At 34.9% G+C, this 22,399-nt stretch overlaps 2 protein-coding genes and 1 long non-coding RNA gene across 9 annotated transcripts in view; all 3 read left to right on the forward strand.

Annotated features, from left to right (window-relative positions):
* slc39a14 (solute carrier family 39 member 14) overlaps window positions 1-3,983 on the forward strand; it is a 37,664-nt gene extending 33,681 nt beyond the window's left edge. For all 3 annotated transcript variants that reach the window (XM_055198571.2, XM_055198572.2, XM_055198570.2), the window contains one exon: window positions 841-3,983. In XM_055198571.2, coding sequence (XP_055054546.2) covers window positions 841-993 — 153 coding nt within the window. In that variant the 3' untranslated portion in view covers window positions 994-3,983. The remainder of the gene's footprint in view (window positions 1-840) is intronic.
* A 1,573-nt stretch (window positions 3,984-5,556) lies between these two features.
* The window catches only part of susd2 (sushi domain containing 2), a 58,907-nt gene continuing 42,064 nt past the window's right edge, over window positions 5,557-22,399 (forward strand). For 2 of the 4 annotated variants that reach the window (XM_073860404.1, XM_073860405.1), the window contains exons 1-7: window positions 5,557-5,836; window positions 5,957-6,155; window positions 16,657-16,805; window positions 17,999-18,162; window positions 18,742-18,920; window positions 21,513-21,714; window positions 21,949-22,034. In XM_073860404.1, the coding sequence (XP_073716505.1) occupies window positions 5,767-5,836; window positions 5,957-6,155; window positions 16,657-16,805; window positions 17,999-18,162; window positions 18,742-18,920; window positions 21,513-21,714; window positions 21,949-22,034 (1,049 nt within the window). In that variant the 5' untranslated portion in view covers window positions 5,557-5,766. The remainder of the gene's footprint in view (window positions 5,837-5,956; window positions 6,156-16,656; window positions 16,806-17,998; window positions 18,163-18,741; window positions 18,921-21,512; window positions 21,715-21,948; window positions 22,035-22,399) is intronic. The other 2 variants (XM_073860402.1, XM_073860403.1) reach the window with 2 other exon arrangements.
* LOC141358773 (uncharacterized) lies at window positions 7,340-13,973 on the forward strand. 2 transcript variants are annotated; one of them, XR_012365188.1, is made up of 6 exons: window positions 7,340-7,434; window positions 8,230-8,276; window positions 9,740-9,786; window positions 11,904-12,041; window positions 12,968-13,018; window positions 13,894-13,973. It is a non-coding gene; the product is annotated as an uncharacterized lncRNA (long non-coding RNA). The 2 variants fall into 2 exon arrangements; XR_012365187.1 differs by lacking the exon at window positions 12,968-13,018 and having other exon boundaries at window positions 7,341-7,434.

Here is a 22,399-nt window from a genome sequence, read left to right on the forward strand (position 1 = left end):
CAGGGTTCCCACGGGTCCTTGAAATCCTTGAAAGTTTGTGAATCTGGGGAAAAAATTCAAGGCCATTTTTGAAAATATACATAGATAGATACAGGTTATTGAACGTGCTTGAATCTATTTTATGCAAAAAGTTTTCTGGGAAAAAAAATCCATATTATTCCCTGTGTAGTGTAGAATAATATATAAAAATTCTAGCCTTCTAAGCACACGTGCTAAACTGTTTGCTTTAAATGCTTATATCAACTGTATGTGAATGTTGATTCATACCAAAATTCTTTTTTGCATAGTTGTGTTTGACACATGAAAACATCTTGGGTTACGTATGTAACTGTTGTTCCCTTAGAAGGGAACGAGACGCTGCGTCTCCCTTGCTATACTTCCTGCATCCCTGTAAGACCGTCTTTGGCAATATTTCAGATAGCGATATACTTCCAAGTTTCCGCGTCACCGCGTCTTTATCGTTAAGCCTCACCATTGGTTGAATTTGATTTACACATTCAGACGCACTTGGAGGCGCCCCCAAAGTGTCACCGCAGTGACGCAGCGCGAGTTCCCTTGAAAGGGAACAGTAACAATATATCTTAAAATGTAACACAATGTAATCTTGCTCTCACTTGAAGTGTGTCCCCACATTTAATCCTTGAATTTGAGGGTATTGGAGCTTGAAAGTCCTTGAATTTAAAGTTAACTAAGGTGTGGGAACCCTGCGCACTGCTCACACGTGCGTTGTGAACCGGCTTAACTATACACAGGAACATAAAAATGCAAAAACACACAATGGCATTTATTTTTCACAATCGTTGTGTCTCAATACTCCATATTCCTTTCCCACCTCTGCAGTTTCCAGAGATGAATGAAGTAAGCCGTGAGGAAGAGGAGGCAGGAGGAACTGCCTCTCTGGTCACTTTTGCTATCCAGAACGCTGGGCTGCTCACTGGTTTTACCATCATGCTTATACTCACCATCTACTCTGGACAGATACAGCTTGGATAGCAGAGGACCTAACTACAAACTGAGAACCAAAAGGACTAACTTGGTATCTGGACCTACTGGGCTAAACCTTCAGCAGTGCTGGCTTGTTTTAAAGCCCAGCTGGACTAGGTCAGGACAGAAATTGTTATGGGTGTATTTTGGGCTCACATTACACCCTGGACTGAGGCTTGAAGTTTGACTGACATATTTAGATTCATTCACAACCAAGGGTTTGTGGATAGATCGTCTGTCGTTTATCTAGTTTAGGCCTTGACTTTTTCCTTTGCCTCAAGATAAGCTTTAAGATACTAAGATGTTTATCTGCTTTGCGGATTCAACAACCCCACTGTAAACATCTGGGAATTTGTAATCATTTGTACTGTTTTAATCTTTTTGGCATTGACTAACGTGACACGAGGGGTGTACACCAAATACTTTGCATCCCCCTTTCTTTAAACTGGTCAAATGAAGGCTTGTCCAGTGCTTCATACAAAATCATAGTTTTGTTAGTTTACAGGGAATTAAAAAAATGACAAAAACAATGTGACTTTTAGTTTAGCTTCAAAGTTACACAGATACAGTTGCACACTGTAAGTAGCTATTTTAGTTACGTCATGTCCGTTATTTTTTATTATTTGTACTAGTTTCCCAAATGTCATTCCATATTAGTGAAAAAAAATGCTGGAGTTGAAAACAAACAAATCAGTGGCACTTATTTTTTTTGTTATTATTGTTTGTGTTTTACCTCTTTATAAGAGATGCGGAGACCTAAGTTTTTCTTGAAAGATCTCCACCAACTCTTTCCTTTTTTTATGACCAGAATAGGTGGCGAATCTTTTTCTTTTTTATGTATTGATTATTTGTTTTGAAACCAAATGAATTTAGACTTTCTTATGTTTTATTTGTTAAACCCTATGTATTATTTACAGACAGAGAAACAGTTGAATGGATGGATGGATTGTAAAGAGTTAAATAGACAAATTAGCATTATTTTCCGCCTTACGGAGCTCTTGTGATGTCAGCTGACATACTTGCGGTAAATATGCTTAAATTTGGCAACTTGTTAGCAGCTTTTGTGATAAACAAAATATCACCGTGACTTTGAAATTCATGTTTGAAGTAGAGCCCGACCGATAAAGGATTTTGAAGGCCGATACTGATACAAATGTTTGTTGGTTTTAAAATCCGATATTCCGATATATCGGCCGATATTTTTTTCCTATTTCAGAAACGCGAAACAAAACATGAACAGATTTCCTAACATTAGTTATTTGTAGTTATTTATGAGTTTTAACTAAAATAATATGATAATGCATTTTAAAAAGAAACTTGTTTCTTTTATTGTCTCGTGACCAACTCACCATGAACTCACTTAACCGTTGTTCTCTCTGCCCGACTCTGGCTGGATCAGCAGGTTGCAGGATGTGTGAAGCGTTATACACGAGTGTTGCCAACAGGGAGGTTGTAGAGTGCCCTCTGGTGGGCATTTTTTAAAAAATTCATTTATCGGCTATTATGAATGCCGATACCGATAGTTTGGAAAACGCCTAATATCGGCCAGTAATATCGGCCTGCCGATATATCGGTCGGGCTCTAGTTTGAAGTATGCAATTTGTTGTATATCAAATCAGAAAAGTCTAATGGTGAACACTTAGATTAATACTCGAATTGAACACCACCATTATTAAAATGCATATAAATTCCTGATGAAACATAAAAAATAAATGCTTTTTCCTTAACAGGTTTATGACTATAAACTGAATTGCATCTATTTTATATAATAGTTCCACTTGAAAATACTGACATTTTCATTTTTCCCCATCTTTTATTTGATCGTTGCCATTGTAAAAATTAGCAATTCAGGCAAGACAGTGTCGTATGCACACTTACTGTAAGTTAAATAACGTATCATTCCTTATAACTGAGCCTGTTTAGTGTCCTTCATGTAAAGAACTTTATAATTGAATATATACCTGTAGTTGACTTGAGTTTTAGAAGTCAATGGGAGTATTTATGTATACAAAACAATATAGATATGTTACATTTTCTATGCAGCAGAACCCAATTTACGTGGTTAGGAAAACCTTCTGTCTGTTTTCTTGTCCACATTCGCTCACTGGTATAGATCCAGTCAGATCCAGTCTTTTCATTGTAAACAGGCTGCATCACCTTTGTCTTCCGCATATAACATATTCTTCCATTATACATCCATCACTTGTTATCCATGTTGGTTAAATAATGTTGTAAGCTGCAAATGCATTGCTAAATTTGAAGTGTGCATTTATAAAACTGACTTCTCAGTGTGCTAAGGAAGAAATAGTTACAATTGTAGTCTTGTTCATTATATGGGAGTAATTATATACAGTAGCTCTATATAGACTGTACCCTTTGTACTTGCACATATGGTTGGCAAATCAAAGTAACATTTTTCCAGGACCATACTTTACCTTTTTTGTGAATTTTAGGCCATCAGAGTAAATTCCCTTTGTGTATGTATATTACATTTGACTTCATAGGGCATCACAGGTTGCAACATGGTTCAGTTTGCGTCTAATTTCTATGCATTGAGAGACATGTCCTTTGAAGTGAGTTTATGCCTTAAAGAGAAAAGTTTTAGATTTTTGTACCTCATTTTAAAATAGTGATATTTAAAGTTTAGTGTAAAATGTGTCACTGGTCATTTGTGATTTTAAAGTTATTTTCTGTTTATTTTTAAATAATTGTATTTAAATGACAAATGGGAGTTGTTTTACATTTGTTGCTGTAAAGAGTATGTGAGCAAATCAATGAACATCTCATTTGTTTTAGTAGAAGGTATCAGGTTATTATGAAGGAATTATTTTAACAACTCTAAATGTCTCAAGTGCTGTGTGAATTGTGATGCAATTGTGCAACGTGTGAAATCTGATTGCTGGTAATATTTTTTTCTTTTATTTGAAATTTTAAGCCAAGGGTTTTCAGCTCATTGTGCAGTGAAGAAATGATTTTACCTAATAAAAAGTTTCTTATCATTCATTTGTAGATGTTTTTTTTTATTATTATGAATATGTAACATGTAGCTTAAATATTCTTATGGATTGGCATTGGCATTTAATTTGTTGCAAGTAATTTGTAGATATATAATTTTTTTGTTATAAAAACTTTTACAAAGTATTAATATAGTAACATTCTGATATTAATAATGTTTATCTTTGCTAAATGCTAATAATAATAAATGTATTTATTCACAATTTAAATTATTAATATTGCATGTAGGACTGTCACGATTATGAAATTTGGCTGACGGTTAACTCATTCACTGCCATTGACGAGTTATCTCGTCATTTATGAGTTCATATTTAACTAATAAATATGCCTTTTTGGACGAATTTCAAAGTGAAAGTGTAATACCGCTTTTATCCACCAGATGGCGCCAAATCGAATTTATCAAAAACGGAAGTTAAAAAGATATAATGGTTATTTTAACTGCCTTTATGTTTGATAGTCATTCTGAGTCTGATCTCTAACATAAATTCATTTACAAAAACGAAATTTTTTAAGCTTTTTGCTCAAAATGTTGTATTTTTGAAGAGAAATATCCATATTTCAGTGGTTAAATTAAGTAGAAAAAGTAAATATATAATGAAAGTTTTTTCCCCATTTTGTTTGTTTGTTTGTTTGTTTGTTTATTGTTTGTTTGAAAGCAGAGGGTGTGTTCTTTAATTTAATATAATTTGTATGTTTATATATTTATAGAAAATGATTTTTCCTGCAAGGAATTTTGTGAAAATTTTGTTAAAATCACAAAAATGCAGGTGGGCAACTTTTCTCAAAAAGGCTGGCGGTGAATGAGTTAATCGTCTAATAAATTGTGACGATTATGAGAATTAATTGGCTGTTTTAGGACTTTTACGATTAATTGTCTGTTTTATTGCTCAGACATTTAATTTTCATATTTTTTTGTTTGTATATGAAATAATTTTCATACATTATTGTGATTATTTAAATTAAATATTTTGCAAGGTTTACCTGGAAGTAAATATTAATACACATAACACATATTTTAAAAGTAATTATTTAATGAATATATCTTTAAAAAAACTGAAAATTCTTCATAAGAAATAAACACAAAAAAGTGTTTGGAAAATAACAGAAAATAAAAATGCAATCAAATAAACTCACAATAGCAGAACAGGCCTTAAAGGAACAGTATGTAAGAAATTTATATCAATTAATCATAAAATGGCCCTAATATGTAACTAGACATTAAGAAATCATTTTCATTTCAAATACTTATATCACTCACAACAGTGGTCCGGCCAGGATATTGTCATTTAAAAAGTGGAGTTGCAGCCCTCAACTTATGTTTATGTTGTCATTTTGTGTATTGGCCACCAGTTGTTGTGATTGCAGTACCAGTTTTAGCCACAAGTTTTGTGATTGCAATACCAGTTTTGGCCACAATCCTACATGCTGTTCCTTTAAATAGTAGACAATCTTACTAAGGTTTTTATTTTGACAATTTAATTTCTTTCAGCCCATTAAACTGTATGTTTATGTTTAAACTTTATTACACGGACACGTACAATGCTAATGTTTAACACAATATCAGCCATGAATATGTATATCTTGTGCCAGGATTATGTATCTCTTTTTGCGTGTGATCAGGGGCGTTCCTCTGGCTATTAAACAGTTAACTTACCTTTGAACAGAAAGCGAGACCTTTGTCACAATGCCATGACTGTCTGAACTGCACGGGTCTCATACCACGCCAGTTGCTAGTAAAAACATCTCAGGGCATTCGAGGAAGAAGCAATGTTGTTCAAATCCCAGAACAAAATCCTCTTCATTTTCGTGCTGCTTCAGTTTTTGCCCAGAAATGCCGGTAAGTTATTCATACACTGGATCAAATACTTATATTGTGTAGTGAAGAAATCTGCTATTTTCTCTATTTAAGACTTTTAAACTGATATGTAATGCAATGTCATGTGTGTTTTCCATGCAGCGCAGTCGTGCGCGCGCAGCTGCGGTAAGAAGTTGAACACATGCTCCTGTCACTCAACATGTGAATCTTTAAAAGATTGCTGCTCAGATTATAAACAATTTTGCCTCGACATTACACCATACTCCGGATCTTTGTTTGGAGGAACTGAATTTCAAATTCTCCACGCTATTTTTGAGCCACACATTAGCCTGACATGTAGGTAAGTATGACAAAATCTGAATTGTTTGCAGCACACAAATCATACTGCTTATAAACAATTCAACATCACAATGACGTTTGTATAACACGACGAATTAAATAATTATGCAATTGCTTTTATTATTAACTTAAAATCATGTAATGCATACTGCAGACTAGTTTGTAGCCTACTACCAATTAACGTTACTACATTTTGTTTATGTAAACTGACGTAATATAATACATAATTTTATTATACTTTAATATTTACTATGGTTAGGCTTAAAAACAATACAGTATATAGGAATTTTACCACAGTTTACTATAGTAAATACTACTACAGATCGTGTAGGAAGCACACAAACCATATGACTACTATAAACAAATAAAGTCGAACTGTTACATCGTTTGTATAACATGACAAATATAATAATTTTGCTATTGCTTTCATTATTAGCATTAGTACCCAGGTAGCCAGTGCATTCGGGCCAGATCCGGCTGAGTGTCGGCGCACACGGCTGTGTTCTGGCTGCGGCTTACCAGCATTAAGCCAGCACTGGCCCAGCAAAAGTTGCCAGATTCGGCTAGGCTGTGGATATGCGGATTTGGTCCGATTTTGGCTGACAAATGGCATATTTTCCACATATTGGCTTTCACATTTCACCTTTGTTGTAATAAAAATATATTAATTTAACAATTGATATGCATAAAATTGTTTCTATTTAATGTTTTGATAATTGTTTTTAGTTTTCCTGATTAATGGTAGCTTATGTCAATAAGTGAAAAGTAGTGTGAGGAAAAGTTAAGCTCAGAAATTTTTCCCTAATAAAATAAGGGAAGGGGAGAAGCATATTTTAATGTTAAGAATATGTTTGTAGAGGCATAAAGTGCCATTAGCCTATTGAATGTAAGTATCTGGGCTATTAAGTTTATACTGAAATATTTTCTATGTATGTAATATTTCAACAAACACATAATTTATTAATTAATGGTCAAATACTAAATTGAGATTTTATAAAAAAAATGTATAAGCTGTAAAGCTTGTCAATTTGTTTACTTTATTACAACTACAAATTTTCAGCCCTTTTCCAGAATTTGAACTAATTTGATCATAAAGATTGATCTATTTATAATTTATTGATTACAATTTTTAGACAATTAAAGCTGGTTATAGGAACTTTTATTTTGGAAAAAGAACTGCTGCTGTTTCAAGACATGCGAACTAGCTGCGACATCTAGTGACGACATTTACCGGGCTTTAACGGTTGTTGCTGCATGAAGTCTGCTCCAATTTCTCTGAGGTAAGACTTTTTGGAAGTTATTTAACATAATTTGAATGCATAAAATATTTATACTCTGCACATATTAGATAAATGTAAACTTCATTTAAAAGAAGGACAAACTGGTGTGACTGAAATAGTATACGTAATTTTTTAAATCACCACAATCCCACTTCAACAAATGTGTAAATTAGCATTTGAATTTATTATTAAAATACTGAAGTATTTCTAGATAAATTTGAGTCGAAAAATCGATTTTTATAATTTATCTGACAAGGAGAATTCGGACATAAGAAATGAACTGTGCTCAGTTTAATGAACTTACTTAAACAGTATATTTCGTTTAGCAAAACAAACAAATAATATTTCGCAACTCATTAAACTGGCCTGAGGATTTGCCTCAGCAGTCTATGCAGCAGGCGGGAGTAACTGAGGGATCGTGAAGCGATTCTGCTAAACTCTCGTAGCCACCTCAGCCAGTTCCGCTATTATACAGTTGACTGAGGTAATATTTTTACCAATGGATAACTTTGTCTGGTAGGCTACAGAAAACGTTTACATTTCACAGAACAGAGAGCATTGCAGCTACAGGACACAGCTGGTAGTTAAACTTCTTTACTTAAAGTGCACCTGCAGTAAAAATATTTCCACCTCACTGTTGCACAACTTTATAACCGATTTCATCTATTGAAAGATACTTTGTAGAAAATGAGTGAACCTTAATTATGTAATTATTACTCAACACTATGTATCTATGATGTGTCTGTCTGTTATACCACTTAACAACTTATTGTGATTGTTTTTTGTCACATTTAGATTTCTCAAGATCATCAGTTTGGACAGAATTCATTTGAAGAATTAATGTAAGTAAAAGTACAGTATTGGACGGGGCATGGATATTTCTTGGGAATCAGTTTTGTTGCATTGTTAATCTCAGGACTGTCTGAGGGGTCAATTGGGGCCAGAAGTATGATAGGGATTCGTTTAGGGCTACAAATATATATTACAAATAACAAGTCTTTAAAAAGTCTTTACATTAAGTAGTCTAAACTAAACTTTGATATGTAAACGTTGTTATGTAAACTATAATAACAAGATATTTTATTAGATCACATTTCCAGTTTATGGATTTGGCATTTGCAGTCATTTTGAAATATAAATATAATGGTAGAGGAAACACTATTATCTGTGGATGTGTGTGATTAAGAGTAAGGAAAACATACTTTTTTATATAATTGAAAATCTCAATACATCCCTTAAAAACCAAATTGAGTTCTCTTTTGCTGCATCTTGCAAATATTACAATTTTAAATAGGCAAGGCTTAAAAAGGTATAAAAATAATAATGAACTTTCTCAATAATACAACACTGGCACAATTGGGCATGTAATCGTTTTTTTTACCTTAGTGGTGTGCTCTTATTCTAGTACTTATGTTTCTAGTAGCTATGTTTACATGCAACCAATTAATCAGTTTGTAATCGTATTGATGGCTCAATCGTATTAAAAAGCCGTCATGCAAAAACCTTAATCAATACGATTGAGGTAGATTGGATGCAAATTTGAATCGTATTGAAAGGGGTGGTGTAGTCCAATCTGTGATCCGATCAGCAGGAGAAAAGTATGCATGTAAATGCGTGAATCGAAGTATTTTGTCGGATGCAAAAATACATTGTGCATGTGCGCAGAAAATTTGTGCTCAAGTTCACGTCTTATATTTACCTCTTATTCGCTTTGGGGTGGCATTGCCAAGTCCTCTTTTTTTCCGTTCAGATTTGGGCTACTGTTTAAACTGTCTTCGCGAGTTGATTTTTCTGCGGGTCAGATATGAAAGGATTTTGTTCCTTATAGTTATTGGTATTTGGGATGTGATAAGTCATTGGGATGCTTTTGGGCTAGTTTTGAATGTCCATGGGGATGGTTTTGATATGTGAAGCTGCCAACCCTGGCTGTGCGCTTGCACAGATGTTCGGTTTATATAAAATGTACATGTAAACAAACATTTTGAGGAGCAAACATTTAAACATGTTTAGGGTGCATGTAAACTGTATTGTTGTAACCTTTCATCGGATTAAATTCAGTCGGATTGACAAAATTTTGTGCATGTAAACATAGCCCTTGTGATGACAGTTTGTTCGAGGGTAAGAAAACTGCCATCTAGGGTTTCAGAACGAAGCAAGAGCCGTCAATATTATATATGTATTGTATGTTTATGTATATATACATTAGCAAGAAAATGTAATGGTTTTCTGAATTAATATACATAAATAACATAATGTGTCTAAAAATTATTACACAAGAAATTCAGATCTTTCATGTGTTTTTCAGAGCACTAGCAGGTTTCATTAAAGGCTGGAACAGAACAGACAGAAAAGGTACAGTATACTTTCTTTCCATGTCCGCCTTGCCCACGCACACATCCGTACCGCTTTAAAAAGTATATATTATTTACAGGACATTCACAAATTTAGAAAAGATGAAGAAAAGTAGCGGCTCCACCACTGCATTGAATATACTGTTCTGTATGAGTGTGCAACTCAGCGTTCCCACAACGCGCACGCTTGACATCTGTTCCTCAGACATGAGGGCTCGCGAAGCACGCACACAACGCGCAGTCAACACATGCGTGATCACTAAACTAAGTTTTCTTTCTTGTTTAAGTGAACATAAACAGCTAGATGTGTCAGTATCAGTATATTAAAGCAAGTGCAGTCTTAAAGCTGTTTTGGGTCTTAAAGTGACAGTAGCCTGCTGCTTTCTGTGTCAGAAATGTTCTTTCCACCCAAAAATGAAAATCACTCACTATTCTTAACTGAACAACTTTTGCAGCTGCACATTTAATTCATGTGCAGTGTTTTATGTGTACCTATTGCCAATGTTAAATCATAGATTCTAATACCTGATATTTTTACATTTAATACAGATGCCTGAAAAGTAAAACAAGATGAGTATAGTCTTATCATAAAAAAAACAAAAGATTTGGTTGCTTGTCAGTAGCATTGTTGTAGTGACAGCCAAAATACATTGGCCTAGGGCTGGGCAATATGGCAAAAATGTGATCTCAGAAAAAAATCCATATTGAACGATAAAGATATATATTTTGATGCAAGTTGTTAAATCTTCCAGCTTTAAAACAGTATGCCAACAATGACTGAAGCCACAAAAATAAGAGGGTTCATTTATATTTTAATCTGCGCCTCGTCAGTTTTTTAGCTAGCCAAACCACTTCCATATAAAGGAATTCATGCTACCTTTTTGTCCACAATTTATCATCTTTGGATATTCGTTGCCACTTCCACTCATTTTTGTTTAGTTTTTTTGTTGTTGTGTCAAGTTTGCAAAGTAGGAAATGGACTTTGTACTACTCAAGTGTATTACATATAGGCCAATGTATTTTGGCTGTCACTACAACAATGCTACTGAAAAGCAACCAAATTTTTAATATTTCCTCTTAATCATAATACTATACTCATCTTGTTTTACTTTTCAGGCATCTTTATTAAATGTAAATATATTAGTTATGAAATTGTCTGTCAACATGATTTTAACATGAACCATAGCAATAAATACAAATAAAACACTGCACAGTCTTCACTGTATAGATTAAATGTGCAGCTGCGAAATTTATTCAGTTAATAGTAGTGAGGGGTTTTCATTTTTTGTGTAATGAACATTGAACACCTAAGACAGCAGTAAGACGGCACTGCTTCAATATACTGATAAACATACAGCTGTTTATGTTCACTTAAACAAAAAAGAGAACCATATACGAGCAATACACGCTGGGAAACAGGCACGTCACCTTGTGGAAACGCACAGTCGCACACTCATACAGTACAGTATATTCACTGCAGTGGTGGATCTGCTAATTTTCTGTTATGTTTTCAGTTGATAAAATGTGCTTTTTGATTACTGAAATTTAATTTAACCAGAATCCAGAATAAAACGAAAAACACGGAATTTGAGAAAAAATTAAACTGAATCTGGGGAAAAAACAATAGGGCCATAGGTGTGCTAAAACCTGACTCCAATTGGCTTTTTTGAGGTCATTCAATCAAGGGTTCACATTTTTTTCACAAGCACTAAGATGTCTTTTGGTAGTTCTCAATAAAGACATGAAAGATCAGAATTTTTTTGTGTAATTATGGTAATTTTAGACACATTATGTTTATCAATGCCCTTGACTTAGATAAAGTTTAGATCGCATTTTATGACAAATTTGTTCAGAAAACGGTGAAATTCCCATACTTTTTCTTGCCACTGTATATAAAGCTATTACAATGTTAATCTATGAAGCTATAAGTCTTCCACCCTAAAGTACCTGTCATTGTTTTTGAAGCAGAATAGCTTGTAGGTAACATTTAACCCTGGAGAACCCACGGGTCAAATGTGGCCAATGTTAATTGATTGTAAGAGAAGGGTTCTTGGGTTCTCCAGGGTTAAACTAACATGCTTGCATTTACCTAATTAAATAATTTTGTTTCTTTTCAAGAATCTGTTCAGAAAAAATTCAAGTACTGTTCGTGCACCAGATGGTGAAGTAGAAAAGTTCATAAAAACTTCTGCAGCTTGCATCTGACAGAGATGCAAAAAGAAGAAGAGAGCGGGCCTGAAAACAAGCAAATTCAAGGTATTTCAATTGTTGTTAAAGGGATAGTTCAATAGATATTCTTTCATCATTTACTCATCCTCATGTTGTTCTAAATCTGCATGATGTTTTTCTGATGAACACAAATTAAGATGTTTTGCGTAATGATGGTAAAAACACAGCACATTGTAACCATTGACTTCCATAGTAGGAAAAAGTATTTTGGAAGTATTGTGATAAATGATGAAGAAAATATTTTGATAAATGATGGTTAGCACACAGTTGACGGTACCCATTAAATTCCATCATATTTTTTATTCCTTCTATGGAAGTCAATGGTTACAATCTGCTGTGTGTTTACCATCATTCCTCAAAATATCTTCTTTTGTGTTCATCAGAAAAAATTCATACAGGTTTAAAGGTAGGGTAACACATTTTGAAAAATGCTAACGGTAGCCGCCTAGTAATGAAATCACGATCCCACCCTTAAGTCAAATCGCCATCCAAACTCACGCCTCTTTCAAAACACATGAACATGCACAGATCAGACGGTCACATTTCATGTCTCATTCACCAGTGAGAAAACTTTGCAGTACAAAGTGAATAACACTTCCCAAATAACCAACATAAACAACTGGTTTATATCAGAATTAGTGTAAGCACACGTTCGGTTGTGTAGACGTAGTAACTATATCGTTATGCTAATCCGTAAACGAACACAAATTTCATAAGCAACACAATGTTTCATCAAAGTAGAATATCGAATCCATCTCAATACAAACATATCGCGTACCTTACCAAAATAAACAACGACCCTTTTAGACCCTTTGCCTCCTGCAGCTGTTTGAATCTCGTGGTAAAGCAGTAAAGTTACCGATGTTAATTTGAGTTTTTGCTCTTTGCCGATCCAGGCAGTTTTTGCTGTTGTTGTTATAAAAGATGGCTTTCGTTTTGTGCCTCCTGTACAGGTTGTCAATTCAGCAGAAAAGTTTGCTGTTCTCGCTGTTTACAGACAGGAGGTAAGCGGACGTGAACACGCAGATGACCTATGGTGTCTGCGTAAGGGCTGGGCAAAAAAATAGATTTTCCGATTAATCGTTTTTTTAAAACGTGGTCTAATAAAAATCGATTCTCAAAGAGCAGAATAGATTTTTTTCTTTCATATTTATTTCCACAAACATTGAACGTAAGATTAACTTTAATCTAATTACTAGTCTTCTTCAACATTAGTGTTGTGGCTTTTAATTTTTTTTATTAATTACACACTTGTAAACTGCTGTTCACTGTTCTTTTTTATTAATATAATATTTGTATTAAATCTATATTCATTGAGTTGAATCGAGAAACGAGTATAAAAACCTACCCGAGATCCAGAATCGAAAATTGAATCGAGAATCGGAATCGAATCGATTTGATAGCTTGTGAATCGAAATCGAATCGATCTGGAACATCTGAATCGATACCCAGCCCTAGTCTGCGTGGACTCGTTGCGCGGTGGGCATTCAAATTATGCTTACGTATGAGGGACAAAAAAGGAAACGTCCATTCGGACCGAAATGTATGATTGGTTGAACATTTTTTGGTCCTACGCCTTTCACAGATGACATAAATTCTACAAATACATTTAAACAACTTAACACAGTGATTGCTATCAGAATGTGAGGAGACTTTTAACCAGCATAACTAAAAATCTTTCAGGATCAAATCTGTTACCCTACCTTTAAAACAACATGAGGATGAGTAAATGATGACAGAATTTTTATTTTAGGGTGAACTATTCCTTTAACATTTACCCAAGTTAACATTAATGCCTTCAGTCTATCTGATGAAGTAACCATGAGTCATTTTCTGTTCCCCCTCTTATCTCTTTTCTCTCAATCTTTCCTTCTTTTAGGGTACACTTGAGGAGTGTCCAGATGTTTATTAATGTTTTATTAATGTAATGTTATGTTTCAAATAAACATGTAAACATACTGTATATTTTTCTTTTTTTTAAACACCTACAGTAAAGTGTGACACTTAACACATTAAAAGCATCACAAACATTGAGGATAGAACTTCTAATGTGCAGTTTAACTTTTTTTAACTAAATATAATAAAAGTTTTTTTTAAGAAGGGATAAGTACATGCCATCTTAAGGTCTAAGGTTATAAAATAAAAAACACTTTAAAAAATAATTCGGGCTAGTTTTGGCTGAGTGTACAGTTTAAGCTGGCATGATTCTGGCACTGTGCTGGCAGTGTCGGCTGACTTTAAGCACCCGGACATGGGCCAGTTTCGGCTGAGTGTACAGTTTTAGCTGGCGTGATTCTGGCACTGTGCTGGCAGTGCCGGCTCACTTAAGGCACCCGGAAATGGGCCAGTGTACTTGGGCCGATTCTGGGGCGTCATTCATCCCAGAGTTGGCCCTTTTCTGGCAGCCGGAACTGGGCCGTGGTTTTTTTTCTGGCCTGCCGGATTTGGGCCATTATTGGGCCAAACTGTTTTGGCTACCTGGGTATGCATTCCTACATGAAAAATAATTAAGTATTTACTATAGTAAATAGTTTTTACTTTAATATATTATACACTTTGATCATATAAAGGCCTACTACTACTGCATTCTGTAGTATTACTATAATAAATTGATAAACTGTAAACTGTAGTATACTTCATTTTTTACTATGGTAAGGTTCAAAACACTACAGTGTCTAGGAGTTTTACTGCAGTTTACTATAATAAATACTAAAGTGAACTACAGTATTTTTTTCATGTGGGAAGAATCATAACTAATGCTCATATGTAATTAAACAACATTTAAAGTTAAACAAGGTAAAACTGTTAAAATACCATATCTAGTGACTGGTTTGTAAAACGTAATATTTTAATCTATTTTCTACAGTCCCGCATTAAAAAAATATTGTTTTATACTACACTCACCTAAAGGATTATTAGGAACACCATACTAATACTGTGTTTGACCCCCTTTCGCCTTCAGAACTGCCTTAATTCTACGTGGCATTGATTCAACAAGGTGCTGGAAGCATTCTTTAGAAATGTTGGCCCATATTGATAGGATAGCATATTGCAGTTGATGGAGATTTGTGGGATGCACAAAGATCCTGTTCCACCACATCCCAAAGATGCTCTATTAGGTTGAGATCTGGTGACTGTGGGGGCCATTTTAGTACACTGAACTCATTGTCATCTTTAAGAAACCAATTTGAAATGATTCAAGCTTTGTGACATGGTGCATTATCCAGCAGGAAGTAGCCATCAGAGGATGGGTACATAGTGGTTATAAAGAGATGGACATGGTCAGAAACAATGCTCAGGTAGGCCGTAGCATTTACACAATGCCTAATTGGCACTAAGGGGTCTAAAGTGTGCCAAGAAAACAACCCCCACACCATTACACCACCACCACCAGCCTGCACAGTGTCCGTTTATGCCAAATTCTGACTCTACCATCTGTAGAGTCTCAACAGAAATCGAGACTCATCAGACCAGGCAACATTTTTTCAGTCTTCAACTGTTCAATTTTGGTGAGCTTGTGCAAATTGTAGCCTCTTTTTCCTATTTGTAGTGGAGATGAGTGGTACCCGGTGGGGTCTTCTGCTGTTTTAGCCCATCCGCCTCAAGGATGGGCGTGTTGTGGCTTCACAAATGCTTTGCTGCATACCTCGGTTGTAACGAGTGGCTATTTCAGTCAAATTTGCTCTTCTGTCAGCTTGAATCAGTCGGCCCATTCTCCTCTGACCTCTAGCATCAACAAGGCATTTTCGCCCACAGGACTGCTGCATACTGGATGTTTTTTCCCCTTTTCACACCATTCTTTGTAAATCCTAGAAATGGTTGTGCGTGAATATCCCAGTAACTGAGCAGATTGTAAAAATACTCAGACTGGCCCATCTGGCACCAACAACCATGCCACGCTCAAAATTGCTTAAATCACCTTTCTTTCCCATTCAGACATTCAGTTTGGAGTTCAGGAGATTGTCTTGACCAGGACCACACCCCTAAATGCATTGAAGCAACTGCCATGTGATTGGTTGATTAGATAATTGCATTAACGAGAAATTGAACAGGTGTTCCTAATAATCCTTTAGGTGAGTGTACTATAGTGTAGTATATTAAAGTTAAAATGTATAATATCAATAGTTTTACTATAGTGAATTATTGAGCTGAGCCTGTGGTAAATATGTAGTTTTTACTTGGATAAGGAAAAACAGTATTCTGTATGTTTATGGGAATTTCATACCAATTTACTACATTAAATAATTACTAAAATATACTACCGTATTTTATCATGTGTGCACAGAAGTATGCAATATTTAGAGTAAGACTGAATGTTATTACCTAAAAATATTATAATCTATGGAAGAACAATGTGAGTAATTTTATAATAAATGTACTATATTTGTGGCAAAATACAAATATAATCATATAAAGTATAATGTTTTCATCTTATAGGGATTTCAACCGACAGTTGTTCTAAAAATAATAATTTGAGTCATGAATTTTTTCTCCAAATCTTCAAGGACAGCATCTGAGTCATAAAGTTCATTGAAACAACAGTGGCCTTGGTGAAGGCTACAACATAAGATAAAATTGAAAAAAGTATTTTATACAAACTTGAATCTGCATCATTGCTGAGCACAGCTTGTATGTCTCACAGGTTTAAGTCTGAGATTTTGACGGAGGGCTACGTGGATGGGAATGGCACGGGTCATTGTATCTCTCCTATGCTGTATGAGTTGGGCTGGATCCCTTTTGAGGTTTCCACGGACGGAGTCAATTATGATAGATCTGGAAGATGGATGTCAGGTGAGCTACATACATGGTTGTGCCCACAAAGGCTTTATTTATATTGTAACAAATGATCTGGTACTGTATGCCTATAATCATTTAATACGTGACAGTAAATTGCAAAATAAAAATGAGAATGAGAGTATAGTTCCTAGACATATATGCCTAGAAAATTGCAACTTTTAATTTTCTGTCGGTCTTAGTACACGATGTAACTACAGAAGAGTCAAGTTTTAAATAGGAAAAATATCAAAACTCTTTGGTTATTTTTGAGCGCGATGCTAAATGGTCTAATACGATTCAATGGATTGTGCTAAGCTATGCTAAAAGTGGTACCGCCAGACCCGGAGATCAGCTTAATGGATTCCAAAACGGTAAGAATCAAATGTTTAACTCTAGGGGAGCTGGAAAATTTGCATATTTTGCATAAAAAAGTGAAGTGTCCCTTTAAGGATGGTCGCCGTGATTTCAACAAGTAAGATGTGATCCTGGATCAACATTTTTTGTTGATCCTGGATCAACGTTTTAATCAAAGATACCCCAACCTACCCATAACTCAAACCCTAACCATTTTTAAACCCTCAAATTAGTGTGAAATAATAGTTTGAGGAGTATTTCTTAAAAGCCCCTAACCTAATCCTAAACCTAAATCTAACATGCACACTAATCTTAATCCTGCAATCTGATTGGTTAATGAAAATGTTGATCCAGGACCAACAATGGTGTTGATTCAGGATCGCATCTTACTTGGTGAAATCACGTTTACCCTTTAGGTCTCTATTGTGTACTTTACTTTTATAGGTACAGTTAACTGTTTTGTACCTCTTAAATTGAACTAGTACAAACCTTTACCTTAGGGTATAATATTGTACCCCAAAAGGTACAACATTTCAATGTGTTGTATACCCATAAAGGTACAAAAATGAAGGGTCTACTTGAATGAAGAAAAAACAGAATCATGTGCTTAAATCACAATGAAAAAACATGTATTGTTGTTGACAGTCTTCAGTCTTTATCAATTGAAATGATTAGTTCTTTAACTGGAAGGGATTCTTACGTCACCAGAGCGGCCATATTGAGGGTTGGATTGTCCCCTATCCATTGTGCTCAGTCTTGTTATATCCGATATCTTTCTTGTTACTCAAGTTTCCTGAATCATTTTTGTCTTAATGTATATAAAAAATTGTATTAATTGATTCTCTAATTGATAGTTCATCACAGTAAGCTGAACTTTTTGTACAAGATCACTCTGAAGGATGAAAAGAAGTGGCAATACTACGGTACCCCTAAGGTTGGTGGAGATTTAGAGATGACATGGATGTCATCTCTTATAAACTCAGAGAAAGTGAACATCGAACTGTGGGGTTACAATGAGACTGGTAAGTAAAGCACAGCTGAATAAGTCAAAATTATTTGTTAAGAATAGGTTGTTTTTAATTCAGTGTTTGTTGTTTAAAATAATTTCATGTCAAGTAAAATCTTAACAAGCAAAAGAAAGACTGTCAAATGTATACTGTTAATAAAATTAATCCCCTTGTAGCAACACGCATGGTTTACACCCTGTAAGTGAGGTTTAAACTTTTCACAAGATGTAAACCAGTATATAATAATAACAGTTTGATTATCATAAACAGTGTCCCGGTCACGTTTCTCCAAAAAAATAAATGACAGGAAATAATAAAATTTTGTATAAATCAAATAAAGCCAGTTTATTGCATTACAACATATCCTGACCTCTAAAATCTGGTAATGTAATGAATTTCTTTGAGCAAAATGTACTTTTGTATTCTTTTGGTTTATTATCCAAAAAGTGGCATAAAAAGTCATTGTGTGGTGACTGGACATGTTTTGTGATTTACCCAATTGTTTATAGTGTATGCAGTGCACACATGATCTATATAAAAGGCAAACACCAAATACATTTTCATTAAGATAGATAATTATTATTTTTATAACTGGAGTGCCATATTCTAGTAATTGGGACGCAGAATGGAAGTATCTGTACACCGTGGAAAGAGATGTGACCAACTTGGGATTCTTCCGTTTTATCCCACATCCCGCAGAAAATCAGTACTCAATGTGGCATTTGGGCAGCATGCGGGTCGTTGCCAGCACCAAACCTGATGGAGCTCGGTAGGTACTAACTGGGTGATTCTCACCAAATTAGACTTATGAGGGGTCATGAAACATTTTGATAAAAAAAAGTAAATGCAAAGTAAGAGCATCAAAATAAGAAGCACGATCTCTTCACATACTATTTTTGCACATGATTTCAAATGACATACAAACCAATTTAGTTGGTTTTTTTTACACATTTAAGGGAAAAAATTTCATTACCGCAACGTGTTCATGACTGGATTTGGGTTCTGGAAATATTTATAATGAAAAAATCTAAAAAATAAAAGCTTCAGTGCGTGTTATACTATAAACATTTACAGTAAAGAAACATGTGGTATTTGGTGATCATTGGTAAATGTAGAAACAATAATAAGGAATATAAATGTGTCTAAGACCAATTTTCTCATCCTCCGCAACAATTTTCAATCATTCAATCAAACATTTTCAAAAAAAAAAAAAATAGTTGGAAGGGACATAATTGACTGTGACACTCAAGATGGCTACCAGGTAAGCACTTCTTATTTTTTCTCTCCAGATAAAAGTTGAAATTTTGTTTGTCATAGTACCCAACTTTTTAGTTCTCATTACTGAAACATGAGTTTGTAATTATATTTAATGTAATATCATGTTGCTGTAATGATAATTTTTGATAATGATAATCTAAAAAATGAAAAAATAAATAATTTTATAGAAAATATTTTTATAAATCCTCTAAAAATAATAGTTATTAATCTTTTATGTGCAAAAAAATTGGCTTCAAGGGCTTTTTAAAAACTCTGATGCTGGACACCTTCTAAATCTGGATTTCGTGAGAATCATCCAATCGGGTGTGCCTCATACATCTTGAAAAGTGAACAGCACTTATAAAAAAATATTTACACTTCCATTAACATTTTTAAAAGATGGCTTTGGTCCTTCAAGGTAGTTGTTATCATGCTGATATATGTTCAATTCTTCATTTTTCATTTTAGCTAGTAATTTGATGCTATAGAAACAGGGTGTGTCATTATGATTCGTGTGGTTAAATTGGGCGTGCAAGCATTTGGGCAAAAGTTTAATACCGCAGCTCTGCCTCTGGCTCGACGGCCGATTCCTTCTGCGAATGCCCTGGCTCCAAACTGACGTTTTTACGTAATATGGCAGCACCTATGGTCAAAATTTTTGGCTTTAATTCATTACAATGGAAGAAATTGACGTTGCATCGTCCATCTTTTTTAACAGTCTATGGAACTAATAGTTATAGTTGTTTTTAAGAATGGTGTAAAATTACTGTACAAAAAAATGTTCCCAAGGTGTTACTAGGGCAGTACCCTATAAAAAGGTCCTAATATGTACATTTACTATTTTCAGTAGGTACAGATGTGTATACATTAGATAACACTATGCACCTTTGGTACCAATATGTACCTCAGGAGTCCTAACAGTGGCGGCTGGTGACTTCTCTTCCGAGGGGGCGCAAATTTAAAATATGTACGGAGTGTCACGTGTGTTGCTCATCATTTTAAAATATGTGTTCGTTGTGTCATGTTAAGCAAGTGCATCATGCGTATTATCAAAATACGTGCCTGCTGCACACGCATCGAAAGGATTTATGATAAAAGAGACGCTCATGTTCACAAAATACTCGCAAGAGACTAACTTCACACCAAACTCTAATTACACAGAGAGATTAAAGGACAAGTTTGGTATTTTACACTTAAAGCCCTGTTTTCAGATTGTTTATGATGAAATAGAACGGTTTTGACTTAAATTTCGACATATGCGGCTGCCCCGAGAATTTTCGGGTGTTTGTTGTTTCACCTCCCACCTCTACAATGGCTGTCTGGAACAATCCTTCTTAAATGCATTGAGCTTGCGTTTGCAAGGACGTGGGGCTCGCCGAGTGGTCAGGGGTCTTCGCTGATATGCTCACACAAAAATCGCTGCAAAAGACGCATTCCAACAGGCTTTATCGTAGTTTTTTTCCAACTCCATTGACTTGTATTAGATGTGCTGTGAGGTACGGTATTACTCCGCGCCGGGAACGTTGTTTGTATTCTTGTAATTGGCAAAGGCGGATTATCGCCACCAACTGGGCTGGAGTGTCTTTTATTCAAGCTCTCAACTGAAGAATATACGGGTGTGAGGCGTTTGGAAAAATATGTCCACAAGTTTACAACGAATGCTAAAACACCTGTTGGAAAGCATCTTTTGCAGCGATTTTTATGTGAGCATATCAGTGAACACCCCTGACCACTCGGTGAGTTTCACGTCTTTGTAAACGAAAGTTTAATGCATTTTAGGAAGGATTGTTCCTGTGCACTTATACACCCATTGTAGAGGTGGAAGGTGAAACAACAAACACTCTAAAATTCCCGGGGCAGCCGCATATGTCCAAATTTAAGTCAAAACCGTTCTATTTCATCATAAACAATCTGAAAACAGGGCTTTAAGTGTAAAATATCGAACTTGTCCTTTAAGCGAGTATCTGGCAAATGTGACAGTCACCTTTATCATAAACTCTTTATTTGTTCTTTCTTTACACAATGTATGATGATTGTATGTAGAAGTAAATTAAGTAAAAATAGTTTCTTTCTGGTGATGGCAACATCTTGTTTTGGGGTACAGGGATGTGCAGGCCGTGTGGAGTGATGCCCATGCGCTCGCCTGGCATTTAGAGAAGGCCTTCAGAAACGACTCTGCAGGCTGGGCTCTGGAGAAGTGTCTCATTTGGGACAAGGAGGAGAAATCAATACCCAGCTTTCAGAATGAGATCATCGACTGTCCCTGTACTCTGGCTCAGGCCCGCGCAGACACCGGGAGATTCCATGTGAGTCCAGAATTATTCCCCTTCTTCTTATTTGGGAATGTTGAATACCTCAATGTTGAATTCTGGGAATGTTGAATACCCTAAATAATCAGAATCAGACCTTTATTCAACTACCACTGAGCTACAGGAACAGATAACTGGGACACAACCGTTACAAAATTATAACTTCCCTGTTTTATTTTACTGTATAATACTACACAAGAGTCCTTATGCTAAGGCATGTTTATATTACAGACGGATTACGGCTGTAATATTCAGGTGGCCAATTCTTGCGAGTATCACCCAGGTGCGGTACATTGTGTCAGAGCCATACAGGGCAGGTATGACATAACTATTCACAATTTTATTTAGTTATCAAGTGTTACTTTTTTTAATGGCTTAACCCAGGATTTACAAAAGAAAATTTGCCAATATAGTTTTAGACGATGTCAACATTTTGAGAACTATGTAATCTAATTTATTTTTATTAGGGCTGGGCATAGATTAATCTAGATTAATCTCATACAAAATAAAAGTAATTTTTTGCATAATATATGAGTTTGTGATGTGTGTAAATATTATGTATATAAACACACACATACATATATATATACATTTAAGAAATGTTTTATTTAAATATTGTTTTTTTATTTATATATAATTTAGAATATTTAAAAATATAAATAAATATATATACACATGTAAA

Source organism: Misgurnus anguillicaudatus, chromosome 22 (assembly GCF_027580225.2).
Source record: "Misgurnus anguillicaudatus chromosome 22, ASM2758022v2, whole genome shotgun sequence".
Classification (NCBI taxonomy): Eukaryota; Metazoa; Chordata; class Actinopteri; order Cypriniformes; family Cobitidae; genus Misgurnus; species Misgurnus anguillicaudatus.